This window comes from Lissotriton helveticus, chromosome 9 (genome assembly GCF_964261635.1).
Source record: "Lissotriton helveticus chromosome 9, aLisHel1.1, whole genome shotgun sequence".
NCBI classification, from domain to species: domain Eukaryota; kingdom Metazoa; phylum Chordata; class Amphibia; order Caudata; family Salamandridae; genus Lissotriton; species Lissotriton helveticus.
Window position 1 is genome coordinate 1,274,317,068 of NC_136070.1, and position 27,869 is coordinate 1,274,344,936.

Genomic DNA, 27,869 nt, shown 5'->3' on the forward strand with positions numbered 1-27,869 from the left:
CTTAGGAATGGGAGGTGGACCTAACGTGGGGGGCCACCAGTGATCATCCCACCTGTGTGTTTCCTTGCCAATCAGGAGAACCTCAGTTTTTGATGAGTTTAACTGCAGGCAATTCGTGGTCATCCATCTAGAGATGGCCAGAATATCATCTTGAAATTTGGCGTGGTCCGTATCCATGTCCTTCGAGAAGGAGAAGATAAGCTGTGTGTCGTCCGCGTATGAAATGAATTTGCTCTTATGTTCTCTGGCCAACACTGCCAGAGGGCGGACGTACACGTTGAACAACGTAGGGCTGAGCGCCGACCCCTGCGGAACACCGCAACTCAGCGGAAGCCTGCTGGAGGAGTACGGTGGGGCATGGACCTGGAAGGAACAATCAGATAGAAAAGACGCGAATGAATCCAGGGCACCACCTCGGACTCCGATCTCCCATAGTCTTCTAAGTAGAATCCCGTGGGAGACCGTGTCGAACGCCGCTCTCAAATCCAGCAGGATTAGAGCCGAAGTACCACCCAGATCTTGTGTTGCCCTTAGTTGTTCAGTAACGGCCAACAGGGCGGACTTCGTGCTGTGGTTAGGCCGGAATCAGTTTTGTGAGTCGTCTAGAATCCCATTGCTCTCCAAGTAGTTGGTCAGGATGTCATTAACGTGTGTTTCTGCCACCTTGGCCAAATAAGGCAGCAGGGAAATAGGTCTAAAATGTTCAGGCCTAGAAGAGTCCAAGGTGGGCTTTTTTAATAAAGGGACAACCTTGACGTGTTTCCATGATTTAGGGATGGTGGAAGACTGAAAAGATCTATTAATCAGCTCCCGACCCTCCGCCAAAATGGAATCATGAAATAGTTTAAACATTTCAGGTTTAACGGGGTTTTCCGGAGACCCGCACTTGACTTTTACAGCCAGAAGTACCATATTAGCCTGTGAGATGGCCGGGAGGGAATGAAGAGAATAGGGAGATTCTAGAGAGTCTAGGGATTGGTGAGGAGTCTGAGCAGACCCATCAGCTTCAAAAGAGTTATAAATCCCTTGGACTTTACTGACGAAAAAGCAAGCAATCTCTTCACATTGCAAGTCAGATGTTATCCTGCAGTTAGGATCCTCTGGTGACTTAGTCATGTCCTTATTAAGACCAATACAGACACCATGACCGGTCACTTGAAATAAATTAGGGACCTAATTCTTAAAGAAAGTCACTGTGGTGCACACTTATGAATTTCAATGATTCCCAAGAGCTAACAGAAAGAGACCTGGAAGCAGAACTCCTCAAACATTTTTGTAAATGCCATTTTTGGATGAGCAAAGATACACACATTTGCTCATGATAAGATCTGCAAAGTGACTGTAAATTTACTTTATCTACACCCACCTATTCCCCACCTTTGTAAACGCTTTACTTGTACCCTTGTCAGAAGTAGATTTCCAACCTTTTCCATCTGGGAAGAGATCAGAGACGAGTTGGTGAATGCTCATAAAGATGCAAGTCTGTAGGTATGTGCAGACTGCATTACAACCCTAGAACTACTACTTCCCATCTTCTTCCAGGTCCAGTGTGCAGATTTGCAGAATGAAAGCAAAATCAGAGCTTTGCAAGAATCCAAACCCTGATAGAATATGAGACCTGACATAAACAGAGTGACTATTATCAGAGCTCTGGTATGAGAACGCAGTCATAATTTCTCAGTTTATTACCTGGCATTGAAAGGGACATGTGGAATTTTTTTACAGGATAAATGGAATAATGAAGCATTCTGGTTTTATGTACAAGTAGATATTTTATTAAATTCCATGCTTCCTAGAAGGCAGGTGTACCAAGGACAGGAACAGAAACCCTTTTTAGTTTTAATGCACATCACAGGAAAAAAATTATATTCTTATTGGTGCAAAGAAAATGTTATACTGGCATCGAATTACTGTACCTTCAAGATATAACCTGAATGACAAACAATAAAGAACAAAGAATGGTATTACCCCACAAGTTCTGGCACAGAGGAGTACTTAGTTTTAGAAAGTTGTGCACATGGGATCAAGCTCAATGACATTTTCACAGATTAAGATAGCCAAATGCAAAAGTGGACTAACCTATTGGCCCACATGCAGGAGAGGACAGAAGCAAAATGTGAATGGCAGCTCAAAAGACCAATGGATGAACAGTGCTGACCCAAGGAATACTGGGTCACTACTGGATAGTTCTGGTTGAGAAGCAGTTCCATTTCCATTGAAAAGGTGTTTTGATTTACCTATAACATTTGACCCCATGGACGGATCTACAAGAAATATGTCAAACCAGAAGCCTACTCAGCTAAAGTTCAGCATGACAAGTTTTGTGAAGATCAGTAACGTCTAAAAATAGTTATTGGTGTGAAAAATAAGTTTTCCCATTTTAGCTCCCACCGGAAATGTGGTTGTGCCTACAGTCCACACCTCTTAATGGATTTACACCAAACCTAGCATAGAAGTAGAACTTTACTCAAAAAGTGTGCTTTCATTGGTTTTGGCTAATTCCGGAGTCTAACGACTGCAGGCGGACAAGCCCCCATGAGCAGCCGAAGCACAGCAAATGTGACCAGATAAACACAGCATTTAACCCCTTGCGTGCTCATGACAGAACCACGCCGTCAAAAGCCACGGGCGACATGTTCTCATGACGGCGTGGTTCCGTCATGCGGCTGCCACTCCTCCCACGCAGCACTAATTAATGAGCGGGTGTGGTCATGATGGAGCCACGCCGTCATGAGGACACGCCGCCCGTGACATATGACGGCGTGGTTCCGTCATGAGCACGGAAACGTCGCGCTCACCCCCGCGCAGCGGTGGAATTTGCGGTGCAAGGAAGGTGTTAAAGTCATCTTTATTTATTGCTTGGACTAGGATGACCCCCCCCCCCCCAAAAAAAAGCTCGCTACCCGCCGTTTGGGAAATACTAGGCCAGCGTATCACTGCCCTGCCCATTCTATGTTTTGTTCAATGTTTTATTTTTCAGGACTCCTGGATAAAGTCCTTAAGTTCTGTAATGGCAGCAAAACACTTTTTCCTACAAGCCCTTAATGTCTTTAAAACAGCTAAACAGATTTACACCAAACCTCAAAAAGCACGCTTTCTAAGAAAAGAACAACATTTCTGCCAAATTTGGTGTAATTCTATTCAGCCGTTATATTCTGTAGCGTTTCTATATATGGCACAGAATGAAAGTGGAAAACATACCATATCAAACAAAAAGGCAATTAAAAGACAAATAATCTGACTTCAAGACACTCACCTATAAGTCAACAAGTGGAAGACAGCATTTTGGATAGAAAATATTGGGCCTAATGTACAAAGCAAATTTACAGTCGTCACAAAGGTCAAATCTGAGTCATGGCAACTGCATTTTTAAACACAAAAAACCCAAATTGTAAGGGTTGTGAGTAAATACTTAATTGGTATTTGAAAAAGGGCGTCCCTTCCAACTACAGATTCTTTAAATTATGTATTCATGTTTTGTGATCCAAGTCTGGTCGTAAAATAATTAATCTTTTACCACCAAGGTAAAAGGAGGTGGTAACCATTCGCAAACCCTGCACTGTGGCCATTAACTTTTTTTTCGGGACCAATGTATATTTTTAAAAACTGTTGTTTTATGTTTAACTCATCCTATTTTCCTCGTAGAAACAAATTTCTTTTAAATGAAGATTTTTTTAATGTAGCTATTACAAACATGGTGGTTTTAGGACCCCAGAAGACCACCATTGATCAGACTCAAGCAAATCGTAGTGGGCAATTTGAGATCTACCTCATGCATATTAATGAATTTGGTCAAATAGAGACCCACTATGATTCGTTACTTTGTGATCCAACTTATTAATATTTATGTTGGTTCGCAAAATACGAATGGATTCGGTAGACATCAGTGTGCAAATTGCAACAACGTTTAAATACATTTTAGTACATTTGATATAAGAAATCCAAAATTGCAATTCGTTAGTATTCACAATTTATGATTACCTATATTAGTGCAAGAGCAATAATTTTCTAAAAAACCCTAACCCTCTCATATTAGAGTGGCACCATAATAATACTAAGAAATACTGATAGTCAATGGAAAACTTAAGGATGGAAGAGAAGCCAATGAGATTAAAAACAAATAGAACAATATTGTAGTAGGGTTAGTATATGGTTGCCATGATAATATCTAATGGTTGAACAATCTATCTCTCGATCTGCAGCCCTAGATAAAGGTTATAGAACTGCCAAGTACACATAGACTAAGGGAAAGAGCAATCATTCCAAGGAGAATAACAGAAGACTTCTGAAGCAGATCCTTTACCCGTTTATAATGTACTCCCTTCAAAATACATTTTTAGTTATTCATAACCCGGAATGTTCTTCAGCTTGTTTTTCAAGATCCAATATGGAGATCATGTGACCCGAATTAACAGGAAAAGTGTCTGTATAATGATTTTGAATACAGCAGAGTAGTTGAATTGCTGCTCAGTGAAGACAGAATGAACATGGAATAAAAAACAAATGATGTGAATCTGATGAACTGGTATCATCCCTAAAGGAAGTCCTCAGTGGATCATTTCCAGGAGATCCACATAAAAGGAGGCTTAATGAAAAATACGTTTTTGGATCAAATAGACCTTCATAAAGTTTTCAAGTTTATTTTATTTGATTTAGTTCTCTACTGAGAACAACAAATAAGAAAAATAAGAGCAATAACAGAACACTTGTTATAAAAAGTTATTAGACATTCATCCTCGTACAAATTTATAAAAGTTTTTGAAAATGTAAACAAGTTATAATACACAAATTTGTTGGGAGGAAACTTAAGAAGAGAAATCAGGCTCTGTACAGTTATGGTGTTACACTTTGTTTGGATTTGCTTTATAAACCGCTTTCTGGCAACGAACGCTGTCAAGTTAGGGCAAACTAACAAAACGTGCTTCAAGTCTTGCACACCACCTTTACAAGGGTCATAAACTACTGGCATTTTTTATACGAGTCCATTTACAGGTAAAAGATTTAAAAGGAAGGATCCCAAGCAGAAGTAATATCTTACATCGCTGGACACCGTAACTGAACCGCAGCGCGAATTCCGCCACGGTGGTTTAATTAAGTGGGCAGAGCTGCGTCGGCCAACGGGCCTGCGCAGCACCAAGGAGGTAGTGCTCGCGACGGCCGTTGGCCGACAGAAGCACAAAGGGGCTGAGGTGAAACGAGTATATTGTTGTATTTGTTTGAATTCTATGGACTCCGATGATTAACATACTGGAGGTAAGAAAGCAAAAGAAGCACAGAAGCACAAAGGAGAGGAAAGAACGCATTAGATATTTAAAAATTCTATTTTGTCCTGGGAAAATTTACAGATTAAAACACTTTGGCTAAATACCCAACTATCGAAGTAATGAGATAATGGTCCAAAATACTGCAAACAGTTCGATAGCTGACACATTCATACGCCTGTGTTGAAAATGTTGTATACAGGCTTGCAAGCCAATTTCTCTAATAATAATAACAATAATATAAAATGTATAATAATGGTGAATTGGAACCAACAGATTAACACGAAACCTAATGCAATCAGACCAGAACTGATTAAGTCCCGAGAGAATAGTTATTAGTGTACATCTTTTTAAAGCAAATTATAGTATATGTAGTGCACATCATTTATGATCTGCATTATATGCTTGTCACTGTTGCATTCACTAAAGTCTATTTAATTAAACTAAAAAAAATTAACACTAAACTAAAGTCCAGAGAGAGTGCAGGACCGAACTTAGTCATCGGAAAGAAACCCAAACACTGCTATAGGTAAGAAAGGATTAACAATTTTGACAGAAGCAGAAAAAAGCTCTAGATAGGGTTATTCTGGATTTAGTTGTGGGATTAGAAGCTAAATCTACAGGAGTAGGTAAAGCAAAGTACAGTGAAAATAGTGGCATGTATAATTATCGCTAGGTACCGAGCAAGATTGTCAATTATGCCTTATGTTACGTGTGATATTTATGAAATGCCATCAAAAACAAAAGCAGAACCCCATTAAAGTATTACACAACTACAAAGATAGCATTTTACGCTAATGGCCCCTTAACCCCTTCTGCGCTCATGACAAGGTCAGCTCGTCATGGGCGTAACCTGCGCTACGCGGATGACTAGCTGACCTAGTCACGCAACGCGGGATTTTTCAAATCGCAGCGCGCAGCGGGAAAACCGCTAGCGCGCATGCGGTTAAGTAATGCCTCTGTGCCAAAAAGGCATTAGAAGGATGAAACCATATTAAAGAATAAAGTCCAAAGTAGGACTTGATATAAAATACACATACGAAAAAACATTGTTTGAAATAAGCTGGAATGTGAAACACATTTAGAAAGGAAAAGCAGGAAATTCGATCATATACAGAAAGTATATTAAAGTAAACTAACAAAAATGGAAAAAAGCTATAAATACAGGGGCCAAATAGTTATACCTAAAAATATGAGTTCAAGAATCTCATGGAATATTTAGCTTTTTAAAAAGAGTTTGGTCTTCACTGGACCTCCAGATTTGTTATCAGTTGAGATTAAGAAATACAAGCTAGGGGAAAGCAAAGATATGCATTATTTACGTCTGCTCCCTACAGCCACTTCAGCACAACAGCGAGGATTTTTCAAACCAGCATTGTCAAAGCCAATAGGTCTTGCCTATGCGAGATCTATTAGGTTTGACAATATTCTTTAGCCATGTTGCACATGGCTGAAAATAAAGAAAAAATAATGTAGGACAGTCAGCCTAGACTGCATTATAGCGTTTTTGTTGTTGATTTTTTTACTTGCAGCTATGCTGCACTGAAGGCAGCACTACTGTATAAACCATACTATAACGTTCCTGTAGATGTATAGTCTGGGGGCCGCAAGCACACTCCTGACCTTTGCACGAGGCTCCCTAGTCAAAACAGGCAAGCACTTATTTACAAGTTAATCAACGTGAAAGAAAGCAAGTAACTAAGGTGTCTTGCACAGTTAACTTTTTGGCCACCTTCATTTTTAAAGACATTCCGCAACAAACTCTTTAACCTGTTACCTGCGCTGAACGTTCCGTGCTAGTGCGGAACGTTCTATTGCGCGGGCGGGGCCGCGACGTCCAACGGAAGTGCGCAGCACTACCGAGGTAGTGCACGCGACGTCTGTTGGACGTTGCCAGCAGCAATGGGGTTTAGTAAGAAAAAGTCTCTTCAGAATTTCCAAAACTTTATTTTATTGACCTGCAAAACTGTTTTATCGTGGTACCCTGGTTGTTTGTTTGCCTGCTGCCTGCTGCAGTTTTCCAGCGGACCTTGCCGGTTCATTGACAGCCCTTCACGACTTGCGGAACCCGCTTCGCGGGTCCCGCTGCGCCCTAAAGACCGTGGGCAATTCATTTCACAGCTGCGTGGGAGGACCAGGGCTGCGAGCGTGCGGGGCAGGACTTCCAATCCCAGAAGCCCCTGCACACCGCGCCTCTGACCATCTGGCCGCTCTCCCTGGCCACCACGCCCTGCCTGCAATCGTATGGACTTCCTATTTAAGTGAAGGTTACTACCCGCTACGCGGGAGCGTGCGGGAGCAGCCCGGGACAAGGGCGGGACCGTCTGAGGCCGTCCGGGGCCGAAGGAGGCCGGGCTGGGCCTCCCCTCTTGGCAGTGCCATATACCACCTACCTCAGTAAGTGATATAGACTAACTTGCACTATTTGTAACTGATATGGCGATGTCTGAAAACACTAGCCCTGCAATTGGCCACTTGATGATTCTACCAACGGAGCCTGGTCCTCTGGCCATTGGTCCTTTAGATAAATTCTTTTTTAATCGATCATTGACAATAGATAAGGAATTAACTTTGGCTGAGAAGCGTGCAGAGCGTAGGCTATCCATTGAAATTCTTAAGAACTCCACGGACAAGTCTTCAATTGTAGCCTACCCCACTTTGGTAACCCCCTTATCATCAGTGAACCTACCAGTCACACACGAACACTCTGAGGTTCATGGTGATAAAGCAAACAAGAGTGTCGTGGCAGATCCAAATAATCCTTGTGGTAGTAACTCCAATTTATCACCGCAGCCTGATCTAGGTTCTCGGGTTACATCGGCCAATTCGAAAATTGGGTCTAAAAGGAAACAACCAGCTTCCACAAATAAATGCAAAAAGGCGGCTAGACCTCCACAAAAATTCAGGAAGTTACATAAACTTGTGAACATTGGAAAGGCAGGTAATGAACAAGTTCAAAGTACTGGAAGTGCAATACCAACTATCCCTGTATCCCAGGATAATCTAGATATAGCGGACAATTCTTGCACTGTTTCCAATGTATCAAGTAATGAAAACACTGTATTATTTGCAAACGTGCTCCCAGAACTTGAAAAAATGTTTAGACAATTACTTACCCCTATCGAGGATAGAATTGCTAAGCTCGTAGATAGGTTAAACCACTTCGAACAGACAACTTTAGACAATTTCTATTCTACAAAATCCCTAATTAAAGCAAATAGGGTGGAAGTAAACACAAACTCCCAGGTCGCAAATAACCACCATGTACAGGACAAGGGTAGAATTTCCCAGAATGCCTCCCCTTTACCTCCAAAACAAAACAAACCACCAGTTAAAGGCGCTACAAAAACTTTAGATAGGACTGAGAGAGAGGCTGCCGGTTTTGAACCATTGCAGTCGACTTCAACACAGCCTACACAGCCTATACTAGCCCAGATACAAAATCCACCGGCTGTTGCAAACGTTGAGGTTACTCTGTGCCAAAAAGTGGGTAAAGTGCTAGCCTCTGCAAACGTAACCAATAGCATACGTATACCTCCAAACATCTCGGGGGGAGGAAACGGGGCTGATGTATGCCAGCCGACTGGTAAATCTTTAGCAACGTCCCAAGTAAATAATAAACTACAGGTGCAGAAACCTGCCCTTCAACTTGTCCCCCAAATTCCCAAATCTATTCCACCGCCCTTGCAAAAGCCACCCTATAGAAAACCCCCAATTAATCTTACTCCAGACTCCTTCCCCTATGTGGCAGTTCTTATCAATGTACCACCTTTATCCCCAGGTCAGAGAGAAAATTTCCAGATGCTTAAAAACAAGACCATGCACTGGTTAAAGGAAAACCGTCCTCTGCCGGGTGATATTGATGGGCTAATAATAGGGGCAAGGAGAATTGACTGGATGGGTTATACACCAAAAACCCTGGGGGGGGGACTGTATAGTGGTTAATTTCCAAGACCCTAGGGTAGCGGGATGGATAACAAGGCAGGGATGGGGAACAAATAAGGGTGGTATTGGTATTGTGGACCTTACCTTTTTCTACCCCCGACCCTCAAGTGTAACAACAAGCTTACTCAATGAGCCCTTAATTTCCCCTACTGTCCCATGGCCAGTTATTCCTTTACCACCTCCCCCTGCTGGTCATATTCATACTTCATATATACATTATAATCCTTATGTAGGATGGCAGGACCCGAGCTGGGGGTACTGACATACTGGTATTGATAGTATGGGTGGAATTATAAAAGAGGCAGGAGGGCTACGTGAAGTTAGTAGTAATACCATTGCTATAAATCTATTGGTGAGTAACAGTGAGGCTGGGTGTGTGGCTGAAGAAGGTGGCTTAAGACTGGGAACTTCAAACACAAATGTCTTATACCCTGTAATAGATGATTTAACTGTGGATCCAATAGTCGATTTAGAAAGCCAGGCGAGCCTAATGGAAAGTCCAATGTCAGCCCATGTATTTCCACTTGTTAAAGATCGGGATGGGACAAATACAGATATTGGTACCCTTTTATCTTGGAATGTTGCCGGGTTGGCTAGCAAGTTGGATTCCCAACTTTGGGTGGATTTCATAAGTGGTTTTGACATTTGTTGTTTCCAAGAAACCTGGGCTTGTGATCCACTCTTTTGCCTAGGTTACTTGAACTATTGTATACCAGCTTCAAAAGGGGGAAGAGGGCGGCCCAAGGGTGGCCTAACTGTTTGGGTTAGGCAGGATTTGCACATAAACATAAAAATCCTAGACGTGGGAAATATTGATCTACAAGCACTAAGAATCCCCGTTGCTAAGGGTCAATCAATTGATTTATATAATGTTTATGTGAGAGGAGACAAAGTAACAAATCTATCCACTATTGAGTTGTTGTCTGATGTAATAGAGGCTAATTCCCAGGAAAATGTAAAGATAGTTGTTGGGGATTTAAATAGGACTTTTGAACCCTTGAACTGTACAAATGACCCTATGGAGAGTGAAGTGGACAATCTCTGGGGAGTACCATCTCTTAACTTAAAACCTGTGAAGCGATGGACCAAAGAGATTTTATTGCTAAATGGAATTTGTTTGGAACATGGACTTAGAGCTCTTAACGGCAGGACACCTGGTGACATGGAGGGCAGCTACACTTTTGATAATGGTATTAATAGGAGTCGAATTGACTATATATTGTGTAGCCTCCAGTTGTGGAGTGGGGTTGTTGACATGGCTGTTAGGCCTCGGGTTGAAAGTGACCACAACCCCCTATGTGTGTCCCACAGGTGGTGGAATACCAGCTCAGGAAACTCATTTGAGACACACGATGAAACCCCTTTTTTAAGTAACGATGAGCGCAGGTTAAAATGGCCCAGGGTACTAGCAAATGAGGCCACTATGATATATATCACCAATAAGGTTGATTGTGCAATTTCCGCGATTGAAGCAGCCGTCCCAGTCGTTCCAGGGGATAACGGTATCACTGAAATTCATAACAAGTTATTCTCCCTTCTAAGACCATGCTTTTTCATTAAGAAAAGAAAAGGGAAGAAAACTAAGGAAGTGGGCAGGTGGTTTGATAACCACTGCAGAAAAGCACGTTTAGACCTGGGGCATGCAATAAGGAACAGGGACCGTGCCGCAGTGGCAAAGAATAGGAAACTGTACAAATTGGCCATTTATCGTGCCAAAAAGAAATGGGACGAAGACCATTGGGCCCAATTACAAGAAGCCTCTGATAATAAAGACTCAATGTTATTTTGGAAAATCATTAAGTGGGGTAGTGGTGCGGGCCCAGTAAAACCTGACAGCAATGTACCAGTGGAAGCCTGGGTCGATTATTTCGGGCCACAGTACGCGGAAAGTAACAAATCCGTGGTAGCTGATAATATAATACCGGTTTATGCAACTAAAGATCTATTTTCCCTTAGAGAAGCAGAAATTGCCATCTGTTCGGCGAAGTGTGGGAGGGCGCCAGGTCCAGACGGTATCCCACCCGATATTTTCAAACATGATGTGACTAGATGGGCTAGATACATCCATCTTGTAATAAATGCCTTAGCAAAGGGGGCAGTGGTCCCAGATATTTGGAAGGGTGCAACCATCATCCCCATTCACAAGAAAGGCGATCGCTCATTGCCTGCTAATTATAGGCCTATAAGTTTAATAGCCACCATGCAGAAAATTGTTGGGAGAATGGTAACAAACCAGCTAATGGACTGGGTAGAAGATAATAGCGCCCTCTCCCCATACCAAGCGGGATTTAGGCAAGCAACTAGTACCATTGACCAGGTCTTCCGCTTCACCATATTGCGGTGGAAGACCGTTGAGTTGGGAAGGGGTAGCCTGTACGTCGCGTTTGTCGACCTACGGGCGGCGTTTGATTTAGTCCCCCGGTATAAGCTATGGTCGGTCCTCCAAAAGCTAGGTATCCCTGCTGAACTGTTAACGTTAATCATGCGATTACATGAATCCAACTCTGCTAGAGTCCAATGGGGTGGAAGTAGGGAAACAACATTGGACTTCCCTGTGGAAAGGGGTGTTAGGCAGGGCTGTTCCATGGCCCCTCTACTTTTCTCGTTATTCATTAATGGGATAGTAGAGAGAATGTTGAAGGCTAGTGTAGATGCCCCATCGTTAGCGGACACCAGGGTTCCAATCCTGATGTTCGCTGACGACACTCTTATTTTGTCTAAGACCCCCATGGGGTTGCAACGTGCATTAAGCATTTTTGATGCTTTCTGCTTGGAGCACGGGTTGGAGGTAAATGTAGGAAAAACCAAATTAATGGTCTTTTCTGCAGGACGCAGGAGTAATCCAAAGATAACCCTAAATAATAGCAGGCTTGATATAGTTAAGGAATTTACGTATCTGGGAGTGCAGATCGCGGGGGGGAATGGCTGGACGCATCATGTGAATAAAGTAGTCCTAAAGCACCAGCAGCTTTCAGGTGCCCTAAGGGGGGAACATCGTAAATCAAAAACAAAACCTATAAAACCTGCAATGACAGTGTACGATGCGAAGGTTCTGGGTGCCACTTTATATGGCGCGGAACTGTGGGCTTGGAATAGTCTGGTGGCTCTCCAGACTTCCGAGAACAAGTTCATGCGCGGGATTACTGGACTTCCACAGAGTACCCCCCTAATCCCATTGTTCTTGGAGTTAGGCAGACGTACGATTGTCGATAGAGCCCGATTGCGACCAGTTCTTTACTGGAGACGCCTCTGGACGACTCCAGAAATAAGACAGTACGCGGAGGGCTTTCTGTGGATAATCAAGGAAGATATCTTCCACAAGATAAAATGGTTAAAACATCTGAAGACCATGTTGGTAAATCTAGGGTTTTCTAATCTTTGGAACAACCCCGAGGGAGAAACCTTCCCAAGTAAAGAAGCCCTCAAGGAGCAATATTGGGATTGGGTGGGAGGTAAGATGCTGAATGACACCAGGGCAGATTCTATGTCTGGTCGCTTCCTGGAGACTAAAATTTTTCCTGTCCTAGAAAAATACTGGGTCAATATCACTGTACCTATGGACAGGAAACTTGTCTTTCAGCTAAGGGCAGGATCCATCCCCCTTAAGAAATTGACATCTGGTTGGCACAGTCCTACTAATAACCTATGTCCCGTCTGTGAGAACGCCGAGGAGAGCATAGGCCATTTTCTTTTCGTATGTCAAGCTTATGTAAATCCGAGGAGAAAATGGCTCTTGCCGGTATGCAGAAACCTGGGGACACGAGATAGTGCAGTGGCCCTAAGAATCCTGTGCACAACAAACCAGGAATCGATAGTTATGGGGGTAGCTAAATATATGGGTTGGGCTTGGGCAATAAGACGACGGTCTTTGGGGGGCAGCTGGTAACTAGGGATTCCCTTTTTTAACAGATTTTTATGTAAATGGTACAAATTGTTTTATGTATGACGTAGTATGAGCTGCACTGTGTTTAATGACTTTTTTACTCTGACTATGTATTTCTGTGTAATTGTTCTGATTTTATGTGCTTTTATGAGAATTCTTTCGAATAAAGCTTATACAACTTCAACTTCGGTAGTAGTACATCAGACTAAATCAGTGCAAATATATATATTTTTTTAAGGAACAGTTTTCAAACAAGAATTTTGAAACGTTCATGCTTCCACTTACCCCGACAATGCCAATATTGAACTAAGTGGCAAGTCAGTTATGTGCACACTTTGGACGGCCTGGGTTTGCTATTCTACATGGAGAACATTTTAGTCAAATCAAATGTTGGAGACATTTTGTACAGCGCACATCCTGAAGGTATGCATTTTAAGATTGTATTGTATGTAATAATAAAGAACAAGCATTGGCAAAGCCCATAGGTGTTGCCTATGCGAAATCTATTGTCTTTGTCAATGTTTTATGTCCATGTTGCAGATGACTAGAATAAAAATGTAAAATACCGGAAAGAGCTGCCGACTTGGAGAACTGGGTTCCAGTCTCTGGAACCGCTCTCAACATCCTGTGATCCTGGTCAAATCGTGTAAACTATTGAGTGCCATTAAAAAGTGTCTTTGTGCAATATAACTCGTGCTCTTATAAAGAGCTGAAATATTTTATAGAACTTTTGAGTGTTTTTTTATGAAAGCTAGCCGTATTGTGAAAAAAGGTGTTCAGTGCACGTGCCAGTATTCTAAGTGAGGAGAAGAGGAAGCCTGCGAGAGAGGAAGCCCGTGAGGGGAAAGAGGAAGGGTCAGGATGCACTGCGGTGGCGGAGGCGGAGGTGTTCGCACTGTGCCACAGGGAGCACTGAGACGGCTGATGGTTGCTAGGCATTGGGGGGGATAGCGGCCAGAGCTGGTTTGGAGTTGGTGATAGAAAAATACAGCAATGACCTGTAAACAGTAAATTTCCTAGACCTTTTGTCCCCTGTGCCACTGCACCTGTAGCACCATTCAAATAAAGACCCTAGTGCCTGCAAGGTAATTGCACTTCTGACTGCTCGTTTGGTAGTAAAATATGGCAGAGATCAACGGGTTTCCTAGACCTTTTGGTGCCACTGCACCATTCAAATCATAATCCTAGAGCCTGCAAGGTAACTGCACTAGTGACTGATTGTTTAGTAGTAAAATACAGCAATAATGTGGGTTCAGTGGGTTTCCTAGAGCTTTTTGCAGCTATGCCACTGCACCATTCAAATCATGACCCTAATGCCTGCAAGGGCAACTGAGGAAATCGTTTATATCCAGGAATATATGTGTCCCGAAAAAGGAACAGTTGCAGACAGCATACAAAATTAGTGGGTAGCAAAACATGAGCACGAAAGCCTTCATAAAATGCACTTTAAACTTATCCAGGTCTCCAAAACGAGTTGCCACAGATGTCAGAAATAAAGCATATGCTTTGCACATCAAAAGGAAAACCAAGCATTGTTGAAATGTGTTACAATGAGGCTGGCTCTTTCTTGTGATAAGATCTTATCCTGTGCTTCACAGTGAATGGGCCATTAACAATGCAAATTAACCAAGATCACCACGTTAGGCTGACACAGAGCAGCAAATGTGACGAGATAAGAACAAGATTTACAGGCCTGTGTATTACAGAAAACGAGTTTGTGGAAGAATACTGTAAACACGGTTTTGGCATGGGGAGGTAGTATGAATGAATGTATGAATACGCACTTATATAGCGCATGGCTACCCATAGAGTATGAACTCAAGCTGGACAGCCTTAAACAAATACAGCCAGCAAATGGAAAGCCAGAAACGTGAGTTACAAACCACAAAGCCAATAGCAAGCAACGGAAGGAATGCATTTCCAGGTCAACTTTCTGAAAGTCCCCAAGATGTCTTTAGCACAGCCAGACACTGTGCTGTCTGATAGGCTGCAACCTTAAAGATTTTCGCATCCCAAATTTGAACATCTCAAAGTATCCTGCAATGTTTCTTAGGTAATACTAAGACTTGAGTCAAATAATTATATATAGAAAACAAATAGTTATATTCCTCTATGCGATTCCCCAGGTATACTTCAAATATTTAAAGATAATCTACGCAAATGCCATACAAATTACAGGATCATGAGAAAGTGAATGTATTTGAAAATAAGAAAGGGAACCTCCTGAAAGACCCAAATCAAAGAACACACCCAGAACATAGCTAGTTCAAATACATGCACATTAAAAGTTGCATCTAGAAAGTACAACTATCTGTAATAGTGGCCAACTTTCAGTACAACATGCTGATGGGAAGCAGAAGTATAAGATGACCTCCACACGGTATAGACAATAGTTCAACATTGTAAAGGAAAGAATGTTTTTGATGTGGTCATACTGGGACAGAATGGCAATCAGGAAACTGGAGTTTACTGAACAGATGAGAAATATTAAAGCATATTGGGGCTCTTCAGAAACATGCTTGTATTTGCACTAAAATGCACTGCAAGAAGTGCATAGTTTGGAGAACAGTAGAATCTAGAACTTTATTCGTTAGAATGCATAACTTCGCTGAACGAAGCGGGCGGTTCAAAGCACAGCAATTTTTGAACTGGATAAAGTATATACGCACATTATATGAATAAACAAGTGTGCTTAATGAACCACCTCTGTGTGCCCAGCTGGACCTTTGCTGCACTCACTCAATTCAATTCAAAAAATGCTTTATTCGGTATGTATGAATACAACCATATAGCAACAATCAAAATAAATACAATACATCTAGTTTATATCGACTCTAATTTGCTAAGTAACATCAGTGCTATGTATATTAAACTTTTAATAACACGTGTGCAAATAAGCATTTCTTAAAGTGCATCCTAACACAGTCGCTTACTCATCCATGTGCAAACTAGCAATAAAGTGCAAAAAGTGCTAAAAGTGCTCGTTTTCTAGTGCGTGCAAATTAGCAAAGTTAAAATGCATATAAGTACACACAGACATTATTCATATACAAACTAACAGTGATAAAGTGCGTAGGAGTCAGGATTAAGTATTGAATTCATATAGTGATTGATTTACGTATAAAAATGCATTTTAAAATAAAAGTAGCCACATAAAAACATATCTGGGCTCTCTAAATTAATCATCAGTTGCATCGCTTTCTTGGTGCTGCGAATGTTATATTTAAAAAAGATGGGTTTCAGATAAAATTTTCTATAAAAAGTATAACATTTACAGAACAGCATAAAATGAAGACCACTCTGCTTCGATGCACCATCACATGGGCATAGACATGAACCTGGTTTCTTAATTATTGGAAATGCAACTAAATGGTGCACAACCCCCAAGCGTAGGCGAGATAATACAAAACGATGTGAACTTTTGCTAACAGTGAGGTATGGTTGTAAGCCTTCCTTAATATTGTATTCCAGATAAAAATTGAACGTGCTTTGTTTTAGATATTTATCGATCCTGATATTACCTGTATGTTTCAGGAAGGTAATTTTAAGCTCCTTTTTTGACAACCCTGTACCCAATGTTGGTTCTTCGAAAATGTCACAGCCATAAAGTGTCTTATACCATGATTGGATGTGACATAGCCAGGGAATCTTTGAACAGTGGTCAAGCTTTAAACAGTCATTGATCACATCCTGGGTGAATTTTGTCTCTTCCTTTGCCCATATGGAGCGCCATAGGGACAGGGGTCTTAGGGCAATTAGGTAATTGACATGTTTTAAGCCTACTTCCCTGTGTATTAGTTCATTAGACGCCGAAACCGGAGCACAAAGCAAACGTTTCAGGAAGGCATTCTCCTCATTCTGGATTAGGTTAGCACTCTGAGAATGATAGCCCCATATCCCAGCCCCGTATAGGGCTGATGATATGCACCTAGAGTTATATATTGATACCATTTCCTGAATTCTGCGGCCCCCTAGTTTTGCTGCAAATCTAAAAATACAGCTAGTATTTCTTGCCATTTTAAAACGAACGCTATCTTGTTCGTTGACCCACCTCCCATCTCCGGAAAATATGATGCCCAGGTAACAAAAATGTCTTACCGGTTCTAATTTCTCCCCATCTAAATAGAAGGGCCTGCTTTTTCTTGCTTTCTTGCCACAAGACATTGTGAAGGTTTTACCTTTGTTGATTATCAATTTTCTGCTCTCAATGAAAGTATGAAACTTGTTAATCAAACATTGCAAGCCATTTTGGGTCCGGGAGAGGAGAACCGCGTCGTCCGCGTATAAAAGAATTGGAATTGAGTTACCATTAATAGTAGGGGCATCTGCTTGAATACTTCTTAGAGTTAAGTCTATCTGGTTTATAAAAAGCGAAAATAGGAGTGGGGCAAGCACACATCCTTGGCGTATGCCTCTTAATTCTAAACAAGCATTGGAAATGCAATAGGTCTCGCAGCATTAGAGTTAGTGCATTTAGAATTGTTTATGGGTTTTTTGTTGTAAATCTTTTGCATTTTTATTTTTTTTTGCCAATGCTAAAGAATTACAAATCAAAAAAGCAATAAACAATTGTAAAAGCTGTAACTAAAAATCCTACGAGACCTATTGCACTGTGTGAGGGTGAGGTGTTGAGGGTGAGTGAGGGTGGGGGTGAGTGAGGAGTTGAGTGTGAGTGAGGTGTTGAGGGTGAGTGAGGTGTTGAGGGTGAGTGAGAGTGAGAGTGAGTGAGGGTGAGGGTGAGGGTGAGGGAGGGTTATTGCGAGTTAGGATGAGGGGTTGAGGGTGGGTGATGGTGAGGGTGGGTGATGGTGAGGGTGAGGGTGAGTGAGGGTGAGTGTGAGGGTGGGTTATTGCGAGTGAGGGTGAGGGGGTGAGGTGTTGAGGGTGAGGTGTTGAGGGTGAGGTGTTGAGGGTGAGGTGTTGAGGGTGAGGTGTTGAGGGTGAGGTGTTGAGGGTGAGGTGTTGAGGGTGAGGTGTTGAGGGTGAGGTGTTGAGGGTGAGGTGTTGAGGGTGAGGTGTTGAGGGTGAGGTGTTGAGGGTGAGGTGTTGAGGGTGAGGTGTTGAGGGTGAGGTGTTGAGGGTGAGGTGTTGAGGGTGAGGTGTTGAGGGTGAGGTGTTGAGGGTGAGGTGTTGAGGGTGAGGTGTTGAGGGTGAGGTGTTGAGGGTGAGGTGTTGAGGGTGAGGTGTTGAGGGTGAGGTGTTGAGGGTGAGGTGTTGAGGGTGAGGTGTTGAGGGTGAGGTGTTGAGGGTGAGGTGTTGAGGGTGAGGTGTTGAGGGTGAGGTGTTGAGGGTGAGGTGTTGAGGGTGAGGTGTTGAGGGTGAGGTGTTGAGGGTGAGGTGTTGAGGGTGAGGTGTTGAGGGTGAGGTGTTGAGGGTGAGGTGTTGAGGGTGAGGTGTTGAGGGTGAGGTGTTGAGGGTGAGGTGTTGAGGGTGAGGTGTTGAGGGTGAGGTGTTGAGGGTGAGGTGTTGAGGGTGAGGTGTTGAGGGTGAGGTGTTGAGGGTGAGGTGTTGAGGGTGAGGTGTTGAGGGTGAGGTGTTGAGGGTGAGGTGTTGAGGGTGAGGTGTTGAGGGTGAGGTGTTGAGGGTGAGGTGTTGAGGGTGAGGTGTTGAGGGTGAGGTGTTGAGGGTGAGGTGTTGAGGGTGAGGTGTTGAGGGTGAGGTGTTGAGGGTGAGGTGTTGAGGGTGAGGTGTTGAGGGTGAGGTGTTGAGGGTGAGGTGTTGAGGGTGAGGTGTTGAGGGTGAGGTGTTGAGGGTGAGGTGTTGAGGGTGAGGTGTTGAGGGTGAGGTGTTGAGGGTGAGGTGTTGAGGGTGAGGTGTTGAGGGTGAGGTGTTGAGGGTGAGGTGTTGAGGGTGAGGTGTTGAGGGTGAGGTGTTGAGGGTGAGGTGTTGAGGGTGAGGTGTTGAGGGTGAGGTGTTGAGGGTGAGGTGTTGAGGGTGAGGTGTTGAGGGTGAGGTGTTGAGGGTGAGGTGTTGAGGGTGAGGTGTTGAGGGTGAGGTGTTGAGGGTGAGGTGTTGAGGGTGAGGTGTTGAGGGTGATTGAGTGTGAGTTAGTGAGGGTGAGGTGTTGAGTGTTAGTGATGGTGAGGTGTTGAGGGTGAGTGAGGGTGAGGGTGAGTGAGGGGGAGGGGGAGGCGTTGAGGATGAGTGAGGTGTTTAGGGTGAAGTGTTGAGGGTGTGGGTGAGGAATTGAGGGTGAGGGAGGGTGAGTGTGGGTGAATTGTTGAGGGTGAGTGATTGAGGGTGAGGTGTTGAGGCTGATGTTTTGTGGGTGAGTGAGGGTGAGATGTTGATGGTGAGTGAAGGTGAGGTGTTGGGTGAGGCGTTGAGGGTCAGTGAAGTTGAGGGTGGTTGAGTGAGGATGAGTGAGAATGAGGGTGAGTGAGGAGTTGAGGGTGAGTGAGGGTGAGGTGTTGAGGGTGGGTGAGTGAGTGTGTGATGTTGAGGGTGATTGAGGATGAGTGAGAGTGAGGGTGAGTGAGGATTTGAGGGTGAGGCGTTGAGGGTGAGGCGTTGCTGGTGAGTGAGGGTGAGAGTGATTGAGTGTGAGTGAGTGTCAGTGAGGGTGAGGTAGCGTCTTACTGATTGCCCGTGAAAAGCCCAATTATCTTCTTATATGTGAAAAAGAATGAAATGCGATAGGTACATTTTACAAAAAATATTTTGAGCTTATGTGTTGTATTTATTGTTATTAAATAGCACTCGCTCGGTAGGGAGGCTACTTCAGAGCTGATAAAAACAGAATTATACATTTAATAAACTGTCATTGTTCGTCCTGTGTGTTTAAGCGTAGTTGAGACATTGACAGCACGAGTCTGAAATATAAATGAAAACAACGCAGCAGGACCCGGCGCCTTTTCATCCCTAAAAGTATTTACCATTTGAGGAAGGACAAGGCGCGAACCCGAAATGCATCGAGGGGTGTGATGTACAAGTTGTCTATCTAGAATGTGAACGATTGTCCGATAAAGTATTTCAATCAATCATGCAATAGAAATATAGAAAATTATTTTCAGCTAAGAAAAGACAAATGCACCAGTTTACGTTGGGATGACTGAATGCCAGCCACGGATACAAGAAAAGTTATCAGGGATTCCAGGCTGCAATCGCGTAGAGTGTTAGGGGGTGTGAGGGGGGGAGGATGAGTGAAGTTATTTGCGTAAGAGAGTGTGTGAGTGTGTTAGTGTGAGGGTGAGTAAGTGTGTGTGAGGCTGAAGGTGTGTGATGGTGTATGAGGGAGATGTTGTTTTAGCGTTACTGAGCGGGTGTGAAAGAGTGTGATAGTTTTGTTGTGTGAGGGTGATGTTAAGAGTGTGTGTATATGTTAATAATAATTAAGTAATGTGTTGTTTGTAACAAAAGGTGTCACATGTCCCCTTTGTATTACTTCTGTCTTATGTGTATATTAGTATGTAATTTTAAATGTGGCTGGAGGTGGCATTGGAAATGCAATAGGTCTCGCAGCATTAGAGTTTGTGCTTTTAGAATTGTTTATGGTTTTTTTTTTTTATCTTTAGCATTTTTGTTTCCTGTAGGCAATGCTAAAGAATTACAAAGAAAAAAAGCCATAAACAAATCTAAAAGCTCTAACTCAAATGCTCCGAGACCTATTGCATGCACCCATTCAGTTGTTGGCCTCTCAGCTGAGTCTGCCAACTAGACAACAAAGTGGAGGTGGGGCGGTTAACTAATGAGGCAGTAAAAAAAAAATGCGTTCTGAATTAGTGAGACCGTGGCAGAAGTGCAGGCTACCTGACTCTGAACTATCCCACAAAGTGGGTCATCACACTGCCCTCCAAAAACTAACAAAGGGAGCTAAGCGGCCCTCCTGTCCTTTACAAGTGACCCCTGGGTAACAGCAGCATTGGGCTGATGTGTCTCAACTCAACACCAAGAGATATGTTAAATAAGGGGGCATATAAATAAACTGTACTTGCATGTGTTCTGTCAGGCCCCTAGCCAGAAGTAAGTGTTTTGGGGGGATCATCAACAAACAACAGTGGTTGCGTGTGTGTGTGTGGGAGGGGGTCTCACATCAGAATAGTTTTTTGAAAAACCTTTCAAAATGGTGTGGCTTTGAAGAATGAAGTGCGGATGTGCTGCTGCAACCGCAGATTGGAATCCGGCCCAACTTGCCATCCAGCGGTGGCCCACGAAGCACCAACGTGCTTTAATGTTAACTTCCGCTCTCGGCGCCTTAAGATACCATTCTGTAGGTACTCTATAAATTGTTTTAACGTAGGTGGTCGCCTGCTACAAGATTCAATTCTAACCTGGAAGTTGTGGAAAGTGCCGCAGGGCAGTGGTTTCTCTGCTCTTTCTAGCTAAGATGATGGATGGTGCCGGTGGGGGAGGGTGGCACTGAAGATCTCTCCGGCCCCTGGAGTCATCAGGTAGCTTGCTGCAGGAGAGATAAGAAAAGGGGCGGCGTCCGCCCAGCGCACAAAGGCGGTGGATGAAGGCTCTCCACCAATAACCCCGGCAGGAGGCGGGTGAGGAGAGGGAGGGTTAGTCGATGGTGAGGGGGTGCAGTGGCTGCTCTGGGAGGTCCGGGCACAGCAGCACCCCTCCCGGCCAAGCTCCGGAGACAGTAGCTTCTCTTGGACCGGCTGCTGGTAATGGATTAATGGGCAGAGGGGAGGCGGTGTGGGAGGGGAAGATGAAAGAGGCTGGGCATGGGCGTGGAAGGCAGTCGAGACACAGAGCACACAGTGAAATAGAGGAGAGGCAGGGGCGAGAGAGCTGAGAAGAGGAGGAGGAATGCAGGAAGAAGTGTGTGTGTGGGGGGTTGTTAAAATAGAGGTGGCGTTGAGAGAGGAGGAAAACCCAAAGAAATCTCAAATTAAAAAAAAAGAGGCTGGGCATGGGCGGGGAAGGCAGTCGAGACACAGAGCACACAGTGAAATAGAGGAGAGGCAGGGGCGAGAGAGCTGAGAAGAGGAGGAGGAATGCAGGAAGAAGTGTGTGTGTGGGGGGTTGTTAAAATAGAGGTGGCGTTGAGAGAGGAGGAAAACCCAAAGAAATCTCAAATTAAAAAAGAGAAATAGGCTTCTTCCGGCTGGATATGAAATTACAAGTCTGATGTTGAGGGTTTCTGCTGGTAGAAATCTGTTTTCAGATAGTCGGACAAATCTGACGGATGCTAAAAGTGACTAACTCGAACCAGGAGGCAGAGCCTATTTAGCTGCATCTCCGCGTATGTCCGCCCCGCTTAAGCAGCACTACAAAGAAAGACTGAATATTTATTTTAATATATTTAAAAAGTAAGGGTTGTTGGAGAAATGGCTGTACATCCACCCACCCAATAAGAGTGGGCAGACAAATAGTCACCTGGAAAGAATACTTTCTAAACTTTAAAAAGTTGACAATAAGCAACTGGAAGGAAGAGATGGGGCTGCGCGAAGGGTCAAAACAATGGCAAGTCCCAATTGTGTGCAGATGGGTTTGGTGAGGCTAATTAATAAAAACATCGTTAAACATTGAAGATTACAGGTTTCGTACTTACGACGTGCAAAAGTCACGAAGTAGGGCTGACACTTGTTTTGCTCAAAACACAGACAAGGCAAGGCTAAACTGCTTGGAGGCGATTTTCTAAGCAGGAGTGACGGTCTTTTCTATTTGTGAAAGAGACATTCCTTTTAGCCAAACATGGTGTCGATTTCTCTGTTGATTCGACCCCTTCTATTCCTGACTCTGCTTGCCGGTCCATGCAAATGAAAAATCCCTTGTTTTACGCCCCTACCAGGTGTTTCTAAATGTTAATGTGCGTGTATATGTTTTATAAGACACAGCCAGTGAGATAACAGGAGGTTATCGCCCCGCCCCCACAAACACATGCTGGCCGGAGACAAAAGGCAGCTGGAGTATGTGTGACCCCGGATCCCTGAGTCCTGTTTGTTAAAGCATGTAGACTTTGTTTATGTTGGGCGCATGTTATCATGTTTTGTTTTAGAGAGCTCAAAGAGAACCCTGACACGCGCCTTACCAATAGCAGAGAGGTCTGGGTGGGCGAGATATGCATTTTACGATAACTAGGGTTAAGGGGCTTTCCTTTACGTACTGAAAGATCTGCGGCAGGAAGTTGTCAACGTAAATAAACACCTGGATACAAACCAAATTGTCCTATGCCTACTTTGTACAAACGTGCAGGTAAGAGCAGAAAAAGAAACACCTGGATGCATTAGCGACTTCGCAGAATTCTGTAAGAAGTGCTGCGACTGCTAGAGGTGGAAGGTGAATATGCCACAAACCGACCCGCACTTCCGACACAGTTCTGGGCAGTGAAGCGGAGGGCGGTCTGAAGTTGAATTGGGAAAAGCTTGTGCTGAGTGTTTGGTTACAGTTCTGGGCGGAGGCAGGAGAAGCTTGTGCTGGAGTTCCTAGGATGGGCGGTGCTGGCAGACTACCATTTACGTAGTAACAACAAGAAAGGGTGGAGGGGGCAGGGGAGGAGGGGGCAGGGGAGGAGGGGGCAGGGGAGGAGGGGTCCGGGGAGGAGGGAAGGGCCAGAGGGACTTGATGGGAGTGGTGGGGGGGAGGGGGAGGGTATAGAGAGGGAGAGGAGGAGAGACAGGACAGGGGGAAGCAGCAGAGACACGGCGGGTAAAATAAACAAACAAGCCTTTCACCGTAACACGGCTGGCAGGGGAGGGGGCGGAGAGGGGAGAGGTGCGACACGGCAGTAGGAGGAGGAGGGGGGAGGAGAGTAGGGGAGGCACGGCCTAGCGGCAGGCAGGCAGGGGAGGAGAGGAGGAGGGGGGAGGAGAGTAGGGGAGGCACGGCCTAGCGGCCGTGCAATCAAGTAGTGAGGGGGCGGAGCTGGGGGAGGCTGTGAGAGAGAGTAGGCAAGGCAGGCGGCTGGGGGCATGTGCACGCGCTTTTAAGCTCAATGCACATGCGCATTGAGCTTAAAAGTCACGGGCACTGCAAGGAATCGCCACGATTCCTTGCAAGTTAGATAAAGTCTGGATGAGCCCCTATAGTCTCGCTTGCTCGATGCGCATGCGCATCGACAGGCGAGACCTAAAAAAGGGTGTGCATTCTCCATCAAGCCCAAATCTAACTTTGCTAGATAAGTTTTCATAAAGTCTAGCCAGGAAGTGTATGATTTCAGTCGGGGCACCCATCTCCACTCAAAACGAGAGCTGCAGCTGCTAGAGGGCTGTCTCTCTGTGTGCCTGTCTAGAACTGATGCTGCACTCACTTAAACAAGAGCTGCAGCTGCTAGAGGGCTGTCTCTCTGTGTGCCTGTCTGGAACTGATGCTGCACTCACTCAAAACGAGAGCTGCAGCTGCTAGAGGGCTGTCTCTCTGTGTGCCTGTCTGGAACTGATGCTGCACTCACTCAAAACGAGAGCTGCAGCTGCTAGAGGGCTGTCTCTCTGTGTGCCTGTCTGGAACTGATGCGTCCCACACAGCACCTGTTCGTGGGTGAAGCTAATCCGTTTCTATTGACCCTCTGATATCCAATTGATACTCCCTGCAGCGCACAAAATGCATGAACACGCACACTATACCACAGGAAGGCTCCTTATAAGTCAACTCAAACAACTGGAAAATAATGTATATATAATGTTTACGGTTATTATAATAGATCTTTAAAAAGATCAATGATCACACTGCATTAAAAAGAACTTTGGAGAGTGGCTGCTCGAATGTGGATTGGCTTCATGAAATTACGAAATCAGTGTAAACTAACTATCTGACTTTTTACAATAGACAGTGTTTATGTATTCACTGGAGAGAAAATATGAGCAGAAATGCCGATAGCTATTTATTAGTTTCATTAAGTGGTATTTAAAAAAAAATTCAACTGTGCCACATCCACTACTCGACAGGCTTTCCTTCGTCACTTGGCCGTAGAGGGATTCCAGTGCCCTCTCCCCCGCAAGTCTCCACAAGCCTTCCCTTCTGCAGGTCCCCTCTACAGCAGATGCCTCTACAGCAGATGCCCGGAGGCCCGCCTTCCTGCATATTCCCCGGGTCCTTCCTCTCTGGGCTCTCACACATGTCGGCCACCTGCAGTCCTGTACAACAGCCCCACGTCGCACTGACATTCGGGTCAGTTGGAGACCTCTCACGGGCTACTGCTCCTGCAGTGACAGGAGACCCTCAACGAACCATCCATTCACAGCAGGTCAAACATGCCCTCCTTCCGGCAGGCCCTCACATACCCTGCCTCGATCTCACATTCCCCCCCTTCCTGCAGGTTCTCACTGACCCTTCCTCTATCCCACATACCATCCCTCCTGCAGATCCTCACATACCCAGTCTCTATCCCACATACCCTCCTTCCTGCAGGTCCTCACATACCCTGCCTCTATCCCACATGCCCTCCATCCTGCAGATCCTCACATACCCAGTCTCTATCCCACATACCCTCCATCCTGCAGGTCCTCACATACCCTGCCTCTATCCCACATACCCTCCATCCTGCAGGTCCTCACATACCCTGCCTCTATCCCACATGCCCTCCCTCCTGCAGGTTTTCACTTGCCCTCCCTCCCCCCTCATCCTGCAGGTTGCCACTTGACTTCCTCCCCCCTCCTGTAGGGTTTCACTTGCCCTGGAGGGAGGCCCACGCCTCCTGCAGGTCTTTCACTTGCCCCCCCTGTTTGCAGGTCTTCACTTGCCCCCTCCCTCTTGCAGGTCTTCACTTGCCCCCTCCCTCTTGCAGGTCTTCACTTGCCCCCCCTCTTGCATGTCTTCACTTGCCCCCCCTCTTGCAGGTCTTCACTTGCCCCCCCCTCTTGCAGGTCTTCACTTGCCCCCCTCTTGCAGGTCTTCACTTGCCCCCCCCCTCTTGCAGGTCTTCACTTGCCCCCCCCTCTTGCAGGTCTTCACTTGCAGGTCTTCACTTGGCCCCTACCCCCTCTTTTTTGCAGGTTTTCCCTTGCCCTCCCTCACAGGCTCTACTTCCCTCCTGCAGGTTCTCACTTCTCCTCCTTCCTGGAGGCCCTCCACCTCCCCTCATCCACCCTTCAGGACCCCACCTGACTCCCCTCCTAGAGTGCACTCCAGTCACTCACACCCTCCCTTCCTGGGGGGCCTGGGCAGCCCCCAGTGTCCCAGCCTGGTTTCCGGTGGGAGGGTCCTCACAGTCTCCTCTGGCCCTTGCACCCTCCTGTGCTCTCTCCCTCCCCCATAGCTCCTTCCAGGCAGGGGCACCTCTTCCAGGCGCTGCTGCCCCTCCCCAGCCCCGCGCAGAGAGCCCCCTCCCGGCACGGGGACCCTCCCCACGGGACACCCCCAGCCCCGACCCCACCCAGACTCACCATCGCAGCTCCTGTCCTGGAAGGCGGAAGTCCTGGACGCGCATGCGCAGCTGTCACTTCCCGGCGCAGCCTGGCGGGCGAGACCACTACTGACAGAGGGAGGGGGGCGAGGCTGGAGAGCACCCGACGGGCTCAGTCTGTTATCACACCGCACCCGACGCCGTGACTGACAGAGGGACGCACTGAGGGCGCTGTGCTAAAATCCGGGAGCGGGGAACACAGAACAACGCGATCTGAAGAATGTGCACCCCCGCGGGATGGTGCGCCCCTCCTCGCATGCCCATATAAGGGCAGGAGCCGTGGCGGTGAGAGTGGGCGGCGGCCGCGGAGCCCCGCGCGGGCAGAGAATGGCGCGTGCCCATCAATGAATCCAGAGGTGCATTAGGAAGTTGACATTTACTGTGTTATGCACGTCACGAAACGTTCTTCAGCTTCCTTTTAAAATCCACATAGAATACGATCACAGGTTCTTGTTTTTGCTGCAGAATTTGGAAACTTTCAGGAGTGCTGCTGTGGGATATAATTCATTTCAAACCCCCTAAAGAATGGCATGACACTAAATGCAAGAAATGGAGACATTATGTTCTATTAAATTACGCATTGTCGCATAGTTACACCCCTGGAACGAAATGAATGGCCGGCTTTGATTCGAAGTACTTTTTTTTTTTTTTGCTGATTTATATACTGCGAACTCGACCTGAAGACATTGGAGCGCTTTACATGAGCACCAGTTACGTTACACAAGGACACATTAATTTTTTTGGTAGGCGCGGGGCGATTAAGTGATTTGCCCAGAATCACAGGATATGGCGTCGACCCCGAGGCTCAAACCTTGTTTTCCCCGCTCCAAAATCTGCAGTATAGCTACGAGACCACATCCTCCCCTCTCTTGTATTGTATTGTAATTGCATTTATATAGCGCTTACTACCCCTGACAAGGCGTCAAAGCGCTTTTTCGGCGAGTAGCACACTACTCCGGGACCCATAGAGGATTAGTGTTGAATTAGTATAGTGAAACATGCAAGTGCACTTTAAGTGGTGGATAGGTTAGTCAGTTATTTGGATATGAAATGATAGCAGAAGGATAGAGGAGGACAAAGGTTTGTATTTATATAGCGCTTGTTGACGCACGCTATTCAGGAAGCCTACAAAGGATTAGTGGTGAATTAATATGGTGAAATATGAAGTAATTTCAGTGGTGGATATTAGTCAGTTACTTGGAGTGAGAAGGATAGCAGAGGGTTAAAAGGGGAAGAATGGTTTGTATTCGTATAGCACTTGTTACCCCTGATGGGTGTTGAAGCGCTTTTCTGGCGAGTAGCACGCCACTCCGGAACCCATAATAATAATCCACATTTGTATAGCGCACAATCACCCGTTAGGGTCTCTAGGCGCTGGGGGCCGTCGGGAAGATTAAGCAAGCTATTGCCCAGAGTCGCATGGTGCTGGGCTAACCTGCCGCCGGAGCCGGGGATCGAACCTTGATCCCCCGCGTTCAGCGTCAGTCGC

The 27,869-nt window shown here is 45.3% G+C and overlaps 1 protein-coding gene across 1 annotated transcript in view; it reads right to left on the bottom strand.

Moving 5' to 3' along the window:
• ARPC4 (actin related protein 2/3 complex subunit 4) overlaps positions 1-26,588 on the bottom strand; it is a 43,882-nt gene extending 17,294 nt beyond the window's left edge. The window contains exon 1 of the mRNA XM_078661847.1: positions 26,361-26,588. Within this exon, the coding sequence (XP_078517973.1) occupies positions 26,361-26,363 (3 nt within the window). The 5' untranslated portion in view covers positions 26,364-26,588. The remainder of the gene's footprint in view (positions 1-26,360) is intronic.
• Between the last annotated feature and the right edge of the window lie 1,281 nt (positions 26,589-27,869).